Source organism: Nerophis lumbriciformis, linkage group LG22 (assembly GCF_033978685.3).
Source record: "Nerophis lumbriciformis linkage group LG22, RoL_Nlum_v2.1, whole genome shotgun sequence".
NCBI lineage: Eukaryota > Metazoa > Chordata > Actinopteri > Syngnathiformes > Syngnathidae > Nerophis > Nerophis lumbriciformis.
The window spans coordinates 26414959-26436271 of record NC_084569.2 but is presented as its reverse complement, the minus strand read 5'-3'; the positions used below and the strand labels follow the sequence as shown (position 1 = coordinate 26436271).

The 21313-nt window shown below is 44.5% G+C and overlaps 1 protein-coding gene across 2 annotated transcripts; it reads right to left on the bottom strand.

The window, feature by feature from the left end:
- Window positions 1–731: 731 nt before the first annotated feature.
- rpsa (ribosomal protein SA) lies at window positions 732–7187 on the bottom strand. 2 transcript variants are annotated; one of them, XM_061973541.1, is made up of 8 exons: window positions 7063–7187; window positions 2868–3039; window positions 2673–2791; window positions 2195–2440; window positions 1265–1393; window positions 1023–1179; window positions 921–953; window positions 732–862 (listed from the first exon to the last, which is right to left on the bottom strand). In XM_061973541.1, the coding sequence occupies exons 2-8, from the start codon at window positions 2998–3000 to the stop codon at window positions 768–770; spliced, it is 912 nt and encodes a 303-aa protein (XP_061829525.1). In that variant the 5' UTR covers window positions 3001–3039; window positions 7063–7187; the 3' UTR covers window positions 732–767. The 2 variants fall into 2 exon arrangements, with proteins under 2 accessions (XP_061829525.1, XP_061829524.1); XM_061973540.1 differs by having other exon boundaries at window positions 921–1179.
- Window positions 7188–21313: the final 14126 nt, after the last annotated feature.

The window sequence follows — 21313 nt, the reverse complement described above, 5'->3', positions numbered from 1 at the left end:
ACTATATAGCTTTTTTGGTCAAATTACTCCAGTGTAGATAAGATAGCACAGTCCTTTCAAAGTATGAAAATTAGTATATGTATTGTATATTAATTGCACTAAAATATAACATCTACTCATAACAGGTGTCCAAAATGTTCCTCCTAGGCCGCATACTCAAAACAAGCGGGGGCCATTTTGATATTTTGAGGGGGGGGACAATCATTAAAAACTGAGAAGTTTGGATTATAGGTTAAACGCATAGTTAATATAAACATTTAATTTTGACTATGCTGTGGGCCACACTGTAACTTAAGACCAGACCTATAGCCATATTTTAATATGTTCATTGCACCACTTTATTAGAACTTTTCATTGTCTGGTAAATCATTTAGAGCTCAAGCTGTAAACATTTAATTACCGGTACATTAGTCCTAATATACTTAATGTGTACCTTGTACTTATGCAGCAGTATTAATCTATTGTATAATTGCTTACTAGTACATACAATTGGTCAAAAATATCCAAAGGTGGTGAAATGCATGTTACTAACGTGCCATATTTCTAGTCCAGTGTCTAATCGAAAAGTTAGACCAACTTCATGGTATAGCGATATTGAGTCCGTGCAAAATGTTGATTTTGACATCACTGTAGAATTGACAAATGTTAAATCTACTTCTGCTCATCTAATCCTAGAGTTCAGTTTGATTTAGAGGACAGGTGCAAAATATCAGAAAAGACTATTCCAAAAGTGGTGTTTGAAACTTTTATTTTGTGCCAGTAAGCATTTAAGACCAGTCGGAAGTGGCACCGCCCCAGTCGGAGGCCTGGGCAGTGGGAGCAGTGGACCAGTCTTCGGTGGCAGGCTGATTGCTCCAGTCCTCTGGAAGGGAAACTTTATTAGCAAACAATATCAAATTGAAAGTGTTTAAACATCTTACCTGTGAAGCCTTCTGGCTTTACAGCTGGAGTGCCTGAGGAAAAAAACAGATGAATCAACACTGGATTGGTGCTACTGAAAAGTGCAAGTTGGTGATAGTTACCTGCAGGGAACTGCTGAATGGGCACAGATGGCACAGCAACACCCTCAGACCAATCAGCAACCTCAGGCTGAGCAAACTCTGCTGCAGGGGCCGTCCATTCACCCTGGAACTCCTTTCCAACAGCCTTTTCAGCTGCAGCCTGTTCCTCCTTCTCAATCTACATTTTCAAAACAAGTGTTTTGGGGTTCAGCCATCTTAAAAAAGAAAAGAAAAAAAAGTGCTGCACATGGGTATGGTTTTACCTCTTCAGGGTCTCTGTAGAAGTACAGATCAGGCATGACTTCCCAGGGGTGTTCTCTGGAAATGGTGCCTCTCATGCGAAGAACTTCCCGGGCCAACATCCACCACATCAGACCCACAGAGTGATGACCCTACACAGAGTTATTGGAGGAGATTGTACATGCCATTACAATGTGGCGTGTGCCTATGGAAATAGAATTGTCTCAATCAACTCATGATATTACTACATATGCATATAATATACAAATGAATAAATTGCATAAATAAACTTGTATTTGTACATTTTTGAGATTTGAAATATACAAATACTATTTCTAAACATAAAAATGTGACACAAAAATCAAGAATTTGTATAAACATGTATTTGTAAATATATTTGAGATTTGAATATAAATGCTTGATTTTGTATTAGTATTGAATTTGCATTTGTTGATTGCTTTTGTGTCGATGAGACATTCCTACCGCAACCCAGATGCACAAATAAATGTGACCTACACACTCCCCTGAACAACCAGCAGAGGGCACTGCAGCCAGAGCTGTCTGGGTCACAGACATGGTTAGACACTGGTGAGCCAATCAGAGGCACACTAGGGAAGGTCATATGTCATGACTTTAGTCATGATTTGACACATTGCACCGATAAGAGATCGTATCTACATCAGGACAAGGTCATTAAACGACATTGATACAATAAAATAAGCAGCTAGCACGGTCTTTTATTTATACAATTCTTGATTTATTTGTCACATTTTTATATTTATACATTATATATTTGTATATATTTTCAAATCTTAAAATTTACAAATACACGTTTATACAAATTATTTATATGTATATCACATTTGTATATTTATTAATATATGCATATGTATTAATATCATATTGATATGTATAGGTTTATGTGAGACAATTCTACTTCCATGTGTGCCCACCTTGTTATTGCAGGGGATGGCAATGTCCACGTATCGAAGTGGAGAGTCCGTGTTGCACAAGGCAATTGTGGGGATGTTGACATAAGAAGCCTCGGTCAGTGGCTGATGGTCAGCGCGGGGATCTGTCACAATCAGGAGGCGGGGCTCTCTGAAAGCAGCTTGGATTTGATTGGTGAAAGTGCCCGGGGTGAAACGACCATGGAAGGTGGTAGAACCCGTGGCGGAAGCAAACTTCAACACTGCTCTCTAAAGGAGGACACAAGTATTGATTCTACTGATCTTTCTTTCATTTTAAATGGTTTACAATGTGGCTCGGGCTACTATCAAACTCCAGTCATGGGACGTCAAGTCCTACTGGTGTTAGCGAAAACCCGTCCGTAATTGCTCTTGCACACTTCCGACACCAGAACACCCACATGGGTGCCCAGTTTTAATAGAGTGCATCGTCATATGATAGATTTGAATCAGTGCAACCCACCTGTCCAGTGTTCCTGGAGGAGATGACACACACATCAGCAGGGTTTTCAATTGCAACTATGGCCCTTGCTGCTAGCAGCAGCTTCTCCCAGGTCTTCTTCAGGTTAATGATGTACACACCTGATGGACAGGGGGAAAATAGCAGGATTAATTAAAAGAAAGTGTAATTTGTCTACTAATCTGAATCTAGACTTACCATCACTTTTTCTCTTGTAGACATATTGCTCTACCTGGAAGTCCAAGTTGGTGCCTCCCAGGTGGGTTCCTGCAGCCAGAAACTTCAGCACATCCTCCTCCTTCATTTGAAGGACATCCAGACCTCCGGACATCGTGACCGCTTTCCCTGCGTTACGAGTAAGATGGGAGAGCTGGAAAAAAAGACAAGACGGCATATTAAATGAAAGATTGACCAAGTATATTTGAAAATAATCAAGTTAAAATAATCGCTTTTTTTAAGTTATTAGGTGTGCAACAATTTTTATGCTTTAAGTTTAACTACACCAATCTGCACGCAGCAAGTTGATAGGTACGGATCCAACATTGATTTAAAAAGAAATACATCGATATTTGGAGGAAAATACTGGATTTAAGAACTGCAGACTTTGTGAAGTCTTTATAAGAACATTAAACCTTGTTCAAGTCTGTCGGCCCGTCATCGCCATCAGTCGGCGAAACAAAATGGCGGATAGCTACGGTGGCTGAGAAAGGTCACAAGCCACAAAGAACACAACTTAAGTGACAGAAGTGGAAGTTATGGCGACGGACCAACTTCCTGAACATAGTCAATTAGTATTATTGAAAAAGTCAGTTATTTATGACTAGCAAAAGTGTCCACATTTCACTTATCCAATTTCGTTCATTACACCGCTTTCAATTTTCCGCCTCAGGAAGTCGGTGAATCGCTGAAACTTGTCTCGCTTTCACTTCCGTTCCATCTTTCTAGGGTCGTATTTTGGCTTATAGTTATGGCTTTTAAATTTGTGGTGACCTTCCTCTGCTTTTATAGCAGTTTATTAAAATGACTATCAGATCAAACCATTGCTCATTTAAACTGAAAATTTGGTACCACTTAATTTGTATAATTTACATGTAAAAATGCAGTCAAAGTAGCAGGTGAACCTGCTGTTCATTCAACCTGAAGACATGGTTACACTTTATTTTTGATTGTGTTATTTCAAGTTAGAAAACCAAATCAGAAGTAGCAGGTACATCTACTGTTAAATGGTTGCTGTATGTTTAAAATACTGAAGATGGGAGCATAAAAGGTTTCCTCTTAATTCAACCTAAAACGTATATTGCACTTTATTCAAATAAGTGAATGCATTGGCCATTCATTTTTGTGTACCGTATTTTCCGCACTATAAGGCGCACCTAAAAACCACAATTTTTCTCAAAAGCTGACAGTGCGCCTTATAACCCGGTGCGCTTTATTACGATTCATTTTCATAAAGTTTCGATCTCGCAACTTCGGTAAACAGCCGCCATCTTTTTTCCCGGTAGAACAGGAAGCGCTTCTTCTTCTACGCAAGCAACCGCCAAGGAAAGCACCCGCCCCCATAGAACAGGAAGCGCTTCTTCTTCTACTGTAAGCTACCACCCGCCCCCGGAAGAAGAAGAAAAAACGCGCGGATATCACCGTACGTTTCATTTCCTGTTTACATCTGTAAAGACCACAAAATGGCTCCTACTAAGCGATCCGGTTCATAAAAAGACGCAATCTCTCCATCCGCACACGGATTACTACCGTATTTCACAGCTGATATTCCTGTGAACCGCACTGTGGAACGGGAGCACATACGGTGAATATTCGCACCACAGGGAATGAGAAGTCATCCTTCACTGTGGTTCTAGCTTGCCATGCTAACTTCCACCCATGGTGATATTCAAAAGGAAGACCTTGCCAAAAGAGACCTTTCCAGCCGGCGTCATCATAAAAGCTAACTCGAAGGGATGGATGGATGAAGAAAAGATGAGCGAGTGGTTAAGGGAAGTTTACGCGAAGAGGCCGGGTGGCTTTTTTCACACAGCTCCGAAGGCGAACACACCTTCACTAAGACGGGCAGACAGCGCCGGACGACATACGCCAACATTTGCCAGTGGATCGTAAATGCCTGGGCAGATATTTCGGTCACAACTGTGGTCCGAGCTTTCCGGAAGGCAGGATTCACAGAACAACAGCGACACTGACTCCCGATGACTTCGACGAGACGGAACCGGCCATTTTGGATACCACGCTTGCGCAACTTTTCAATTCGGACACCGAAGACGAAGAATTCGAAGGATTTACGAATGAAGAATAACTTCAGAAGGTGAGCGCTATGTTTATTTTGTGTGTTGTGACATTAACGTTCGAGCAACATTATGTTACTATTGCTCTACACCATTTTGAATTTTACTATGTTTGTGATTGCACATTTGCGTACATTTTGGGACAGAGTTGTTAGAACGCTGGTTTTCAATATATTATTAAAGTTTGACTGAACTATCTGACTGTTTTTTTGACATTCACTTTAGCGCAGCGTTTTTTTGACATTCACTTTAGCGCAGCGTAGGCGCGGCTTATAGTCCGGGGCGGCTTATTGGTGGACAAAATTATGAAATATGTAATTCATAGAAGGTGCGGCTAATAATCCGGTGCGCCTTATAGTGCGGAAAATACGGTACTTGCGTGTATCCATAATTCATGCATACATATAAATAACAGGACTATAACAAACTTCACCTGCAATATCAGTATTTCTCAGTCCCTGCTTGATTTATTTCATAGCTAAAGTTACTGAATCGTTTTTAAGTCACTGAATCCTTCCAGATCAGATAGTCTTAAAATTTCATCCCTCAATCGCATCGGCAACTATCAATTTGAATCTAAGTCAAAAAACGCAAGTCCCTTAATAGTTATGGTTTATTTTATTGTATTTTTCACGAGTTACATTTTCTTATCGTAGGTGATCTATTGTGATAGTCAGCAATTTCCCTTGGGCAAGTTGGGGATAATAGTTTATCCATGTAGAACCAATTTACGCAACTGCCTTTAAGCAACATGTCACATGCCATTTATTTAACATGTAAAAAAACGGCAACAAAGTGGTGATTAAACTGTTAATTATAAACAGCTGATTAATGATTCCCAGAGCCCAAAAAAAGTCTGCAGGCCATAGAGCGTTTTCTATTCGGGCTCCAGTAGTGGAGTGTTCTACCAGTAACAGAGATGCTACCTCAGTAGAAGCATTTAAGTCCCATCTTAAAACTCATTTGTATACACTAGCCTTTAAATAGACTCCCCTTTTAGACCAGTTGATCTGCCATCTCTTTACTGCTCTGCCCTTCTCCTGCGTGGAGAGGTTATTAGGTGACCACAGATGACGCACGAGCTGTTCAAAGTCGGGACCAGGGGTGGACCACTCATCTGTGCATCAGTTGACGTCCCTGCGCTGCTGACTTGTCTCCACTCAAGATGATCCCCTGCTGGCCCCACTATGGACTGGACTCTCCCACTATTAACTAGATCCACTCGACGTCCATTGCAGCGGTCACCCAGAAAGGGGGGGGGTACCCACATCTGCAGTCCCCTCCAAGGTTTCTCATTGCATCCCATTGGGTTGAGTTTTTTCTTGCCCTGATGTAGGATCTGAGCCGAGGATGTCGTCGTGGCTTGTGCAGGCCTTTGAGACACTCTTATTTTAGGGCTATAAATAAACTTTGATTAATTGTTAAGCCTCCGAACAAGTAGGATCAAATTGCTTCTTCGAAATACTTGAGGCATGTATCTAACATGTTAGTAGCCTTATTGTGCGTGTTTGTTTTAAACGTCATTTGGAAAAGAAAGCGTGTAACACATGCATGCTAAATCATGTAGGAATTAACGTTACAATGAGTGCACGGTGTTTTTTTTAATTGATTGAAACTTTTTAGTAGATTGCACAGCACAGTACATATTCAGTACAATTGACCACTTAATGGGAACACCCGAATAAGTTTCTAAACTTGTTTAAGTCGGGGCCCACTTTAATCAATTCATGGTACAGGACGGCGCGAGCGCGTAAATGTTTAACATTTCATTAACTGGAAACACCAGAATTTGTTCAAATGTATTACATGCCTGCTAAGTAAGAATTGCGTATTTTAGTTTAATCGTAAACCCTAAGTTATACTACGATTATAAGAGTACAGTGAGTGGATGGCAGTACAAGTATAGCGCGAGCGCGTGTCACAAGCTAGCAAGTTAGCTTGGAATGTTAGCATTAGGTGCTCGGGCGTTTGTAGACGATTTAAAAGCCACATGTGTCCTTCAGAGCAGCAATCTGTGCTGTTATGGCGAATAACGGCGTTTAACTGTTTCGTTTATCGACTTCAGGGTTTAATTGCGACAGAAATACGGTTTGAACACTCACCACGAAACAACGCCGTATGGAAGTCTGACCACACAGTGGAAAAAAGAGGCTGCAGGGCGGAAATGACGTTATATTTATAGCACAAGTCTAAGCTGGTGATTGGTTGCTTCGTTACACCGGATGTGTTGCAGTGCTGTCTTTTCGCCAAAGGGTGGCGACATTTACCAATTTGCTGCTCTTCCACCGGACGTCGAATGAGCGTCCCGTATTAGGACAGCCAAGACGGAAAGACCAAATAAAGACAATGGTGTGTTAGAAGTTTATTTGATGAAGATAAGGGCTTCCCGTCAACGTGCTCTTAAAATGTACACCAAGTACGGGCTACAAGTTGAGAAATTTACTCCAATGTCCAGGTGTAAAAAACTGTGCTTTGCAAAAAAAAAACAAAAAAAAAACATTAAGGACTTGGAGTGAAACATGGGCACTGCTAGGAACGTTTTTAGGTGTTCTTTTAATCAAATTAAGAAAATAATTATGCTGTCAACATACATGTAAATTGTAACCATTTATTTGATTTAAACCAAATAAATGCAGCCCGTGTGCACAGTATATAATTGAGGGTCAAATGGGAGTATGTCTTTGAGTAAAATAGATACTATATATATATTTTAAATAATTACATTATGGTGTCATGCCTCTATTGTAGAGGCGGCTGATTGGAGGTGTGGCCGCAAGGTGGTTGGTGCCTGTCGTGGCGGTAATTCTAGAACCGCTGGTGGTCACCAGCAGTGAGGGATGCCGTCAAGCTGAAGAAAGAGTCCTATCGGGTCCTTTTGGCTCATGGGACTCCAGAGGCAGCGGACAGGTACCGACAGGCCAAGCGAAGTGCGGCTTCAGCGGTTGCGGAGGTAAAAACTCGGACATGGGAGGAGTTTGGGGAAACCATGGAAAACGACTTACGGACGGCTTCGAAGCGATTCTGATCCACCATTCGCCGCCTCGGGGGGGCAGTGCACTGTCAACACCGTGTATGGTGAGGATGGTGTGCTGCTGACCTCTACTGCAGCTGTGGATCGGTGGAGGGAATACTTCGAAGACCTCCTCAATCCCCCCAACACATCTTCCTATGAGGTAGCAGTGCCTGGGGAATCTGTGGTGGGCTCTCCTATTTCTGGGGCTGATGTTGCCGAGGTAATTAAAAAGCTCCTCGGTGGCAAGGCCCCGGAGGATGAGATGCGCCCGGAATTCCTTAAGGCTCTGGATGCTGTGGGCCTGTCTTGGTTGACAAGTGAAGTGAAGTGAATTATATTTATATAGCGTTTTCTCTAGTGACTCAAAGCGCTTTACATAGTGAAACCCAATATCTAAGTTACATTTAAACCAGTGTGGGTGGCACTGGGAGCAGGTGGGTAAAGTGTCTTGCCCAAGGACACAACGGCAGTGACTAGGATGGCGGAAGCGGGGATCGAACCTGCAACCCTCAAGTTGCTGGCACGGCCACTCTACCAACCGAGCTATACCGCCCCAAGACTCTGCAACATCGCGTGGACATCGGGGACGGTACCTCTGGATTGGCAGACCGGGGTGGTGGTTCCTCTTTTTAAGAAGGGGAACCGGAGGGTGTGTTCCAACTATCGTGGGATCACACTCCCCAGCCTTCCCGGTAAGGTCAATTCAGGTGTACTAGAGAGGAGGCTACGCCGGATAGTCGAACCTCGGTTTCAGGAGGAACAGTGTGGTTTTCGTCCTGGTCGTGGAACGGTAGACCAGCTCTATACTCTCGGCAGGGTCCTTGAGGGTGCATGGGAGTTTGCCCAACCAGTCTGCATGTGCTTTGTGGACTTGGACAAGGCATTCGACCGTGTCCCCCGGGAAATCCTGTGGGGAGTGCTCAGAGAGTATGGGGTATCGGACTGTCTGATTGTGGCGGTCCGCTCCCTGTATGATCAGTGTCAGAGCTTGGTCCGCATTGCCGGCAGTAAGTCGTACCCGTTTCCAGTGAGGGTTGGACTCCGCCAAGGCTGCCCTTTGTCACCGATTCTGTTCATAACTGTTCAGAATTTCTAGGCGCAGTCAGGGCGTTGAGGGGATCCGGTTTAGTGGCTGCAGGATTAAGTCTCTGCTTTTTGCAGATGATGTGGTCCTGATGGCTTCAACTGGCCAGGATCTTCAGCTCTCACTGGATCGGTTCGCATCTGAGTGTGAAGCGACTGGGATGAGAATCAGCATCTCCAAGTTCGAGTCCATGGTTCTCGCCCGGGAAAGGGTGGAGTGCCATCTCCAAGTTGGGTAGGAGATCTTGCCCCAAGTGGAGGAGTTCAAGTACCTACGAGTCTTGCTCACGAGTGGGGGTAGAGTGGATTGTGATATCCACAGGCGGTTCGATGCGGCGTCTTCAGTAATGCGGACGCTGTATCGATCCGTTGTGGTGAAGAAGGAGCTGAGCCGGAGGGCAAAGCTCTCAATTTACCGGTCGATCTACGTTCCCATCCTCACCTATATGGTCATGAGCTTTGGGTTATGACCGAAAGGACAAGATCACGGGTACAAGCGGGCAAAATGAGTTTCCTCCGCCGGGTGGCGGGGCTCTCCTTTAGAGATAGGGTGAGAAGCTCTGTCATCCGGGAGGGGCTCAGAGTAAAGCCGCTGCTCCTCCACATCGAGAGGAGCCAGATGAGGTGGTTCGGGCATCTGCTCAGGATGCCACCCGAACGCCTCCCTAGGGAGGTGTTTGGGGCACGTCCGACCGGCAGGAGGCCAAGGGGAAGACCCAGGACACGTTGGGAAGACTATGTCTCCCGGCTGGCCTGGGAGACATGAGCTGGACGAAGTGGCTGGGGAGAGGGAAGTCTGGGCTTCTCTGCTCAGGCTGCTGCCTCTGCGACCCGACCTCGGATAAGCGGAAGAAAAATGGATTGATGGATGGTGTCATTCATTTATTAGGATTGTAATATAAAAAATAAATGCATAATATAAATGTGGCATTAATTAATTTATTGCAAGATGTAATATACTTAACAATATAATTACCTATTTTCAATGTTAGCTGAATAGTTCCCCTCCTTTTAACAGAATACGAACACCTAAGAAGTCTTGAGTAGCTTAGGCTTTGGTTCTGCAACAGGAGTCACACACGTATTAAATGTAATGGTGTAACCGAGTCATGAAGTGCCAGCCTGCGGAGACACTGAAGAAGGAGGAGGGTGCGTGTGCTCGGCACGCATGTCAAGTTAACTTTCAGTTTCGGTTGCTGCCAAGGCTTGATGGACAAAAGCCTGAAAGACGGGCGACCACTTTAGAGATTGCTTTGATCTTTCGATGGCACAGTTCATTCTCTCACAGCGCTGGCATTTCCATTGGTTGTACTTCTTTTTTGTAGGATAAATTGTTCAATTCTAGTCACTTTTTATTTTAGACAACCTTAGAACTAACTCCTTAGTCCTAATAATATGCTTAATTGATCATGTAAATAATGAATAATTTTACAATTTAATCATATCTTTCAAGAGTTAATTAATTATTCTATGTTTGATTAATTTATTGCAGCATGTATGTATTTAATTCCAATTTGAATGAATTAATGAACACATTTAAGTCACTATTTAAAGATGTGTGTATTCATTTTATTCTGTCCCATTTGACCCTCCATACTAAAAAGGCCTAAGGTACAGAGAAACATTTGAATTTGTTATACTAATACAACAAAGCTGACATGCAGGCTGTTTTCTTTATGTATATATATTTATGTGTGTGTGAGTATTGCTTATGTATATGTATATAAGCTGACATGCAGGCTGTTTTCTTTACCGTATATACAGTCGCAATCAAAAGTTTACATACACTTGTAAAGAACATAATGTCATGGCTGTCTTGAGTTTCCAATAATTTCTACAACTCTTATTTTTTGTGATAGAGTGATTGGAGCACATGCTTGCTTGTCACAAAAAATATCCATGAAGTTTGGTTCTTTTATGAATTTATTATGGGTCTACTGAAAATGTGACCAAATCTGCTGGGTCAAAACTATACATATAGCAATGTTAATATTTGGTTACATGTCCCTTGGCAAGTTTCACTGCAATAAGGTGCTTTAGGTAGCCAACCACAAGCTTCTGGTTGAATTTCTGACCACTCCTCTTGACAAAATTGGTGCAGTTCAGCTAACATGACATGGACTTGTTTCTTCAACATTGTCCACACATTTAAGTCAGGACTTTGGGAAGGCCATTCTAAAACCTTAATTCTAGCCTGATTTAGCCATTCCTTTACCACTTTTCACGTGTGTTTGAGGTCATTGTCCTGTTGGAACACCCAACTGCGCCCAAAACCCAACCTCCGGGCTGATGATTTTAGGGTGTCCTGAAGAATTTGGAGGTAATCCTTATTTTTCATCGTCCCATTTAAAGCACCAGTTCCATTGGCAGCAAAACAGGCCTAGAGCATAATACTACATCAACCATGCTTGACGGTAGGAATGGTGTTCCTGGGATTGAAGGCCTCACATTTTCTCCTCCAAACATATTGCTGGGTATTGTGGCCAAACCGCTCAATTTTTGTTTTGTCTGACATCACATTGACAAAGATAAGACCTTCTGGAGGAAAGTTCTGTGGTCAGATGAAACAAAAATTGAGCTGTTTGGCCACAATATATACAAACCCTGTTTCCATATGAGTTGGGAAATTGTGTTAGATGTAAATATAAACGGAATACAATGATTTGCAAATCCTTTTCAACCCATATTCAATTGAATACACTACAAAGACAAGATATTTGATGTTCAAACTCATAAACTTTATTTTTTTTTGCAAAAAATAATTAACTTAGAATTTCATGGCTGCAATACGTGCCAAAGTAGTTGGGAAAGGGCATGTTCACCACTGTGTTACATGGCCTTTCCTTTTAACAACACTCAGTAAACGTTTGGGAACTGAGGAGACACATTTTTTAAGCTTCTCAGGTGGAATTCTTTCCCATTCTTAATTGATGTACAGTTTAAGTTGTTCAACAGTCCGGGGGTCTCCGTTGTGGTATTTTAGGCTTCATAATGCGCCACACATTTTCAATGGGAGACAGGTCTGGACTACAGGCAGGCCAGTCTAGTACCTGCACTCTTTTACTATGAAGCCACGTTGATGTAACACGTGGCTTGGCATTGTCTTGCTGAAATAAGCAGGGGCGTCCATGGTAACGTTGTTTGGATGGCAACATATGTTGCTCCAAAACCTGTATGTACCTTTCAGCATTAATGGCGCCTTCACAGATGTGTAAGTTACCCATGTCTTGGGCACTAATACACCCCCATACCATCACAGATGCTGGATTTTCAACTTTGCGACTATAACAATCCGGATTATTCTTTTCCTCTTTGGTCCGGAGGACACGACGTCCACAGTTTCCAAAAACAATTTGAAATGTGGACTCGTCAGACCACAGAACACTTTTCCACTTTGTATCAGTCCATCTTAGATGAGCTCCGGCCCAGCGAAGCCGACGGCGTTTCTGGGTGTTGTTGATAAACGGTTTTCGCCTTGCATAGGAGAGTTTTAACTTGCACTTACAGATGTAGCGACCAACTGTAGTTACTGACAGTGGGTTTCTGAAGTGTTCCTGAGCCCATGTGGTGATATCCTTTACACACTGATGTCGCTTGTTGATGCAGTACAGCCTGAGTGATCGAAGGTCACGGGCTTAGCTGCTTACGTGCAGTGATTTCTCCAGAAACTATTAACACTGTCATTGATGCTCCCAAATCTGCTGGTTTTGATGCTTCTTTTGAATTCTGTGAAAATTGTCTCCATTTTTTCACTGACAAAATTGTGTCAACTAGAGCCAGTCTATCTCAGCCTTCATATGACCCTTCTGTTCCTCTGCATTTCTCTTCTGTTTTCCATCAGTTTGAGCCGGTGTCCTTTTCTTTTTTAAGTGACACAGTTAGTCATATGAAGCCCTCTGGTTCTCCTGCAGATGCCCTCCCACCTCGCCTGTTTAAGGAGGTACTTGCTACTATTGGACCAAGTGTCCTTAACATTATCAATAGTAGCCTCTCTTCTGGAATAGTTCCAGTAGAGTTTAAACATGCAGTGGTACGACCTCTACTTAAAAAACCCAGCCTCGACCCCTCTCTCCTCTCTAACTTCAGACCTATCTCTAATCTTCCATACATTTCCAAAATATTAGAGAAGGTTGTCTACAGTCAGTTGTTGCCCTTCTTAGAGGATAATGGTATCACTGAGCTGTTCCAGTCCGGTTTTAAAGCCCTCCACAGCACAGAGTCAGCACTTCTAAAAGTTTTTAACGATATCCTCCTGTCCACTGATTCTGGTAAATATGTTGTCCTGGTGCTTTTAGATCTGTCTGCTGCGTTCCACACCGTCGACCACGCCACCTTAATCACTCGTCTTGAGAACTGTGTGGGCATTAAGGGCGCCGCCCTCAACTGGTTCCGGTCGTACCTAACCGACAGGAGTTTTTGTGTAAAAGTAGACAGTTTTATGTCGTCCACAGCTCCTTTACCACATGGGGTCCCCCAGGGCTCAATCCTTGCCCCAATTTTATTTGCGCTTTACCTTCTCCCCCTTGGTTCTATTTTTAGGAAGTACAGTATTGCATTTCATTTTTATGCCGATGATTGCCAGATTTATTTTCCCATGGCACAAAATAACACGGTTCAACGTCTTATTGACTGCCTGCACGACATCAAAGTCTGGCTTTCAGCTAACTTCCTGAGCCTAAATGAAGATAAAACAGAAGTTATGTTGTTCGGTCCAAGTCGCTCTCCCTCCCCCAACGTTGACCTCGGCACTCTGACCCCGTATCTCAGCGACTGTGTCACAAACCTGGGGGTAAAGTTTGACTCAGATTTTAAATTCGAAAAACAAATCAGCAGCGTCGTTCAAAAAAGCTTTTATCAATTACGCCAAATAGCGAAAGTGAAACCGCTTCTATCAAGACATGATCTTGAGAAATTAATCCACGCTTTTATCTCGACTCGTCTTGACTACTGCAATGCCCTGTATGTTGGCATTAGCCAGGCCTCCCTCGCCCGCCTGCAGTTCGTGCAGAACTCTGCTGCTCGTCTGCTAACACAGACCCGCAGACGTGAGCACATCACCCCTATTTTAGCGTCCCTTCACTGGCTCCCTGTGCGTTACCGAATACATTTTAAACTCCTTTTATTTGTTTTTAAATGTCTAAACAACCTTGCGCCAACCTATCTCTCCGACCTCCTTCAGCCTTACTGCCCCACCCGATGCTTAAGATCAGCCGATCAGCTGCTGTGACGGTCCCTGACACAAGGCTGAAGCTTAGAGGTGACAGAGCTTTCGCCGTTGCTGCTCCCAAGCTCTGGAACGACCTACCCCTGAGTGTTAGACAAGCCTCCTCTCTTCCTGTTTTTAAATCTCTCTTAAAAACATACTTTTATTCCATGGCTTTTAACACTGAGTGATATCCATCCTGCAATGGCGCCCCATAATACACCTGCTGTGATCCTGTTTTTATGTTTTTATGTTTTTATTAATTCTATTTTAATTTTTATTTTTTTTATCGTGTTCTGTTTGTGTTGTGTTGTGTTTGCTCAGTACTCGTTTTATCTTTTAACCTGTTCATTGTACAGCACTTTGGCTACCCCTGTGGTAAATTTTAAATGTGCTCTATAAATAAAGTTGATTTGATTTGATTTGATTTGATTCTCTGAACCCTTTGATGATATTACGGACCGTAGATGGTGAAATCCCTAAATTCCTTGCAATAGCTGGTTGAGAAAGGTTTTTCTTAAACTGTTCAGCCATTTGCTCACGCATTTGTTGACAAAGTGGTGACCCTCGCCCCATCGTTGTTTGTGAATGACTGAGCATTTCATGGAATTTATTTTCATACCCAATCATGGCACCCACCTGTTCCCAATTTGCTTGTTCACCTGTGGGATGTTCCAAATAAGTGTTTGATGAGCATTCCTCAACTTTCTCAGTATTTATTGCCACCTTTCCCAACTTCTTTGTCACGTGTTGCTGGCATCAAATTCTAAAGTTAATGATTATTTGCAAAAAAAAAATGTTTATCAGTTTGAACATCAAATATGTTGTCTTTGTCACATATTCAACTGAATATGGGTTGAAAATGATTTACAAATCATTGTATTCCGTTGACATGACATGGCACCTCAAACCATCACCCAACCATGTAAATTTTGCATTTCCTTTGGAAATCGAGGTCTCAGAGTCTGGAGGAAGACAGGAGAGGCACAGGATCCACGTTGCCTGAAGTCTAGTGTAAAGTTTCCACCATCAGTGATGGTTTGGGGTGCCATGTCATCTGCTGGTGTCGGTCCACTCTGTTTCCTGAGATCCAGGGTCAACGCAGCTGTCTACCAGCAAGTTTTAGAGCACTTCATGCTTCCTGCTGCTGACCTGCTCTATGGAGATGGAGATTTCAAGTTCCAACAGGACTTGGCGCCTGCACACAGCGCAAAATCTACCCGTGCCTGGTTTACGGACCATGGTATTTCTGTTCTAAATTGGCCCGCCAACTCCCCTGACCTTAGCCCCATAGAAAATCTGTGGGGTATTGTGAAAAGGAAGATGCAGAATGCCAGACCCAAAAACGCAGAAGAGTTGAAGGCCACTATCAGAGCAACCTGGGCTCTCATAACACCTGAGCAGTGCCAGAAACTCATTGACTCCATGCCACGCCGCATTAACGCAGTAATTGAGGCAAAAGGAGCTCCAACCAAGTATTGAGTATTGTACATGCTCATATTTTTCATTTTCATACTTTTCAGTTGGCCAACATTTCTAAAAATCCCTTTTTTGTATTAGCCTTAAGTAATATTCTAATTTTGTGACACACGGAATTTTGGATTTTCATTTGTTGCCACTTCAAATCATCAAAATTAAATGAAATAAACATTTGAATGCATCAGTCTGTGTGCAATGAATAAATATAATGTACAAGTTACACCTTTTGAATGCAATTACTGAAATAAATCAAGTTTTTCAAAATATTCTAATTTACTGGCTTTTACCTGTATATATATATATATATATATATATATATATATATATATATATATATATGTATGTATATATAGATATATATATATATATCTATATATACAGTGGGGCAAAAAAGTATTTAGTCAGCCACGATTGTGCAAGTTCTCCCACTTAAAATGATGACAGAGGTCTGTAATTTTCATCATAGGTACACTTCAACTGTGAGAGACAGAATGTGGAAAAAAAATCCAGGAATTCACATTGTAGGAATTTTAAAGAATTTATTTGTAAATTATGGTGGAAAATAAGTATTTGGTCACTTCAAACAAGGAAGATCTCTGGCTCTCACAGACCTGTAACTTCTTCTTTAAGAAGCTCTTCTGTCCTCCACTCGTTACCTGTATTAATGGCACCTGTTTGAACTTGTTATCTGTATAAAAGACACCTATCCACACCCTCAAACAGTCAGACTCCAAACTCCACTATGGCCAAGACCAAAGAGCTGTCGAAGGACACCAGGAAAATAATTGTAGACCTGCACCAGACTGTGAAGAGTGAATCTACAATAGGCAAGCAGCTTGGTGTGAAAAAATCAACTGTGGGAGCAATTATCAGAAAATGGAAGACTTACAAGACCACTGATGATCTCCCTCGATCTGGGGCTCCACACAAGATCTCATCCCGTGGGGTCAAAATGATCATGAGAACGGTGAGCAAAAATCCCAGGACCACACAGGGGCACCTGGTGAATGACCTGCAGAGAGCTGGGACCAAAGTAACAAAGGTTACGATCAGTAACACACTACACCGACAGGGAATCAAATCCTGCAGTGCCAGACGTGTCCCCCTGCTTAAGCCAGTGCATGTCCAGGCCCGTCTGAAGTTTGCCAGAGAGCACATGGATGATACAGCAGAGGATTGGGAGAATGTTATGTGGTCAGATGAAACCAAAATAGAACTTTTTGGTATAAACTCAACTCGTCGTGTTTGGAAGAAGAAGAATACTGAGTTGCATCCCAAGAACACCATACCTACTGTGAAACATGGGGGTGGAAACATCATGCTTTGGGGTTGTTTTTCTGCTAAGGGGACAGGCTGACTGATCCGTGTTAAGGAAAGAATGAATAGGGCCATGTGTCGTGAGATTTTGAGCCAAAACCTCCTTCCATCAGTGAGAGCTTTGAAGATGAAACGTGGCTGGGTCTTCCAGCATGACGCCCGGGCAACGAAGGAGTGGCTCCGTAAGAAGTATTTGAAAGTCCTGGAGTGGCCTAGCCAGTCTCCAGACCTCAACCCCATAGAAAATCTGTGGAGGGAGTTGAAAGTCCGTGTTGCTTGGCGACAGCCCCAAAACATCACTGCTCTCGAGAAGATCTGCATGGAGGAATGGGCCAAAATACCAGCTACTGTGTGTGCAAACCTGGTAAAGACCTATAGTAATCGTTTGACCTCTGTTATTGCCAACAAAGGTTATATTACAAAGTATTGAGTTGAATTTTTGTTATTGACCAAATACTTATTTTCCACCATAATTTACAAATACATTATTTAAAAATCCTACAATGTGAATTCCTGGATTTTTTTCCCACATTCTGTCTCTCACAGTTGAAGTGTACATATGATGAAAATTACAGACCTATGTGATCATTTTAAGTGGGAGAACTTGTACAATTGGTGGCTGACTAAATACTTTTTTGCCCCACTGTATATATATATATATATATATATATATATATATATATATATATATATATATATATATATATATATATATATATATCGAAGACCTTGATGAAGAACAAACACAAAGGACCCAGATTTCCCTCGCCCGGACGCGGGTCACCGGGGCCCCCCTCTGGAGCCAGGCCCGGAGGTGGGGCACGATGGCGAGCGCCTGGTGGCCGGGCCTGTCCCCATGGGGCCCGGCCGGGCACAGCCCGAAGAGGCAACGTGGGTCCCCCCTCCAATGGGCTCACCACCCATAGCAGGGGCCATAGAGGTCGGGTGCAGTGTGAGCTGGGCGGAAGCGGAGGGCAGGGCGCTTGGCGGTCCGATCCTCGGCTACATAAGCTGGCTCTTGGGACGTGGAACGTCACTTCGCTGGGGGGGAAGGAGCCTGAGCTAGTGCGTGAGGTGGAGAAGTTCCGGCTAGATATAGTCGGACTCACTTCGACGCACAGCAAGGGCTCTGGAACCACTTCTCTTGAGAGGGGCTGGACTCTCTTCCACTCTGGCGTTGCCGGCAGTGAGAGGCGACGGGCTGGGGTGGCAATTCTTGTTGCCCCTCGGCTCAAAGCCTGCACGTTGGAGTTCAACCCGGTGGACGAGAGGGTAGCTTCCCTCCACCTTCGGGTGGGGGGACGGGTCCTGACTGTTGTTTGCGTTTACGCGCCAAACGGCAGCTCAGAGTACCCACCTTTTTTGGATTCACTCGAGGGAGTACTGGAGAGTGCTCCTCCGGGTGATTCCCTCGTTCTACTGGGGGACTTCAACGCTCATGTGGGCAGCGACAGTGAAACCTGGAGAGGTGTGATTGGGAAGAATGGCCGCCCGGATCTGAACCCGAGTGGTGTTCTGTTATTGGACTTTTGTGCTCGTCACAGATTGTCGATAACAAACACCATGTTCAAACATAAGGGTGTCCATATGTGCACTTGGCACCAGGACACCCTAGGCCGCAGTTCCATGATCGACTTTGTAGTTGTGTCATCGGATTTGCGGTCTCATGTTTTGGACACTCGGGTGAAGAGAGGGGCGGAGCTTTCTACCGATCACCACCTGGTGGTGAGTTGGCTGCGATGGTGGGGGAGGATGCCGGACAGACCTGGCAGGCCCAAACGCATTGTGAGGGTTTGCTGGGAACGCCTGGCAGAGTCTCCTGTCAGAGAGAGTTTCAATTCCCACCTCCGGAAGAACTTTGAACATGTCACGAGGGAGGTGCTGGACATTGAGTCCGAGTGGACGATGTTCCGTACCTCTGTTGTCGAGGCGGCCGATTGGAGCTGTGGCCGCAAGGTAGTTGGTGCCTGTCGTGGCGGTAATCCTAGAACCTGTTGGTGGACTCCGGCGGTGAGGGATGCCGTCAGGCTGAAGAAGGAGTCCTATCGGGTTCTTTTGGCTCATGGGACTCCTGAGGCAGCAGACAGGTACCGACAGGCCAAGCGGTGTGCGGCTTCAGCGGTCGCGGAGGCAAAAACTCGGACATGGGAGGAGTTCGGGGAGGCCATGGAAAAAGACTTCCGGACGGCTTCGAAGCAATTCTGGACCACCATCCGCCGCCTCAGGAAGGGGAAGCAGTGCAGTGTCAACACCGTGTATGGTGGGGATGGTGCTCTGCTGACCTCGACTGCGGATGTTGTGGATCGGTGGAGGGAATACTTTGAAGACCTCCTCAATCCTACCAGCACGTCTTCCTATGAGGAAGCAGGGCCTGGGGAATCTGTGGTGGGCTCTCCTATTTCTGGGGCTGAGGTTGCCGAGGTTGTTAAAAAGCTCCTCGGTGGCAAGGCCCGGGGGTGGATGAGATCCGCCCGGAGTTCCTTAAGGCTCTGGATGTTGTGGGACTGTCTTGGTTGACAAGACTCTGCAACATCGCGTGGACATCGGGGGCGGTACCTCTGGATTGGCAGACCGGGGTGGTGGTTCCTCTCTTTAAGAAGGGGAACCGGAGGGTGTGTTCCAACTATCGTGGGATCACACTCCTCAGCCTTCCCGGTAAGGTCTATTCAGGTGTACTGGAGAGGAGGCTACGCCGGATAGTCGAACCTCGGATTCAGGAGGAACAGTGTGGTTTTCGTCCTGGTCGTGGAACTGTGGACCAGCTCTATACTCTCGGCAGGGTCCTTGAGGGTGCATGGGAGTTTGCCCAACCAGTCTACATGTGTTTTGTGGACTTGGAGAAGGCATTCGACCGTGTACCCCGGGAAGTCCTGTGGGGAGTGCTCAGAGAGTATGGGGTAACGGACTGTCTTATTGTGGCAGTTCGCTCCCTGTATAATCAGTGCCAGAGCTTGGTCCGCATTGCCGGCAGTAAGTCGGACACGTTTCCAGTGAGGGTTGGACTCCGCCAAGGCTGCCCTTTGTCACCGATTCTGTTCATAACCTTTATGGACAGAATTTCTAGACGCAGTCAGGGCGTTGAGGGGATCTGGTTTGGTGGCTGCAGGATTAGGTCTCTGCTATTTGCAGATGATGTGGTCCTGATGGCTTCCTCTGGCCAAGATCTTCAGCTCTCGCTGGATCGGTTCGCATCAGAGTGTGAAGCGACTGGGATGGGAATCAGCACCTCCAAGTCCGAGTCCATGGTTCTCTCCCGGAAAAGGGTGGAGTGCCATCTCCGGGTTGGGGAGGAGATCTTGCCCCAAGTGGAGGAGTTCAAGTACCTCGGAGTCTTGTTCACGAGTGAGGGAAGAGTGGATCGTGAGATCGACAGGCGGATCGGTGCGGCATCTTCAGTAATGCGGACGCTGTATCGATCCGTTGTGGTGAAGAAGGAGCTGAGCCGGAAGGCAAAGCTCTCAATTTACCGGTCGATCTACGTTCCCATCCTCACCTGTGGTCATGAGCTTTGGGTCATGACCGAAAGGACAAGATCACGGGTACAAGCGGCCGAAATGAGTTTCCTCCACCGAGTGGCGGGGCTCTCCCTTAGAGATAGGGTGAGAAGCTCTGTCATTCGGGGGGAGTTCAAAGTAAAGCCGCTGCTCCTCCACATCGAGAGGAGCCAGATGAGGTGGTTCGGGCATCTGGTCAGGATGCCACCCGAACGCCTCCCTAGGAAGGTGTTTCGGGCACGTCCGACCGGTAGGAGGCCACGGGGAAGACCCAGGACACGCTGGGAAGACTATCTCTCCCGGCTGGCCTGGGAACGCCTCGGGATCCCCCTGGGAGGAGCTGGACGAAGTGGCTGGGGAGAGGGAAGTCTGGGCTTCCCTGCTTAAGCTGCTGCCCCCGCGACCCGACCTCGGATAAGCGGAAGAAGATGGATGGATATATATACAGGTAAAAGCCAGTAAATTAGAATATTTTGAAAAACTTGATTTATTTCAGTAATTGCATTCAAAAGGTGTAACTTGTACATTATATTTATTCATTGCACACAGACTGATGCATTCAAATGTTTATTTCATTTAATTTTTATGATTTGAAGTGGCAACAAATGAAAATCCAAAATTCCGTGTGTCACAAAATTAGAATGTTACTTAAGGCTAATACAAAAAAGGGATTTTTAGAAATGTTGGCCAACTGAAAAGTATGAAAATGAAAAATATGAGCATGTACAATACTCAATACTTGGTTGGAGCTCCTTTTGCCTCAA

Bases quoted from the DNA above. Each gene is read 5' to 3' on its own strand.
- rpsa (XM_061973540.1), bottom strand. From the start codon at position 3,000: ATGTCCGGAGGTCTGGATGTCCTTCAAATGAAGGAGGAGGATGTGCTG. The intron at 2,792-2,867 runs GTAAGTCTAGAT...CCTGTCCATCAG, and splicing joins CTACAAGAGAAAAAGTGATG to GTGTGTACATCATTAACCTG. The intron at 863-920 runs GTAAGATGTTTA...TTTCCCTTCCAG, and splicing joins AAAGCCAGAAGGCTTCACAG to AGGACTGGAGCAATCAGCCT.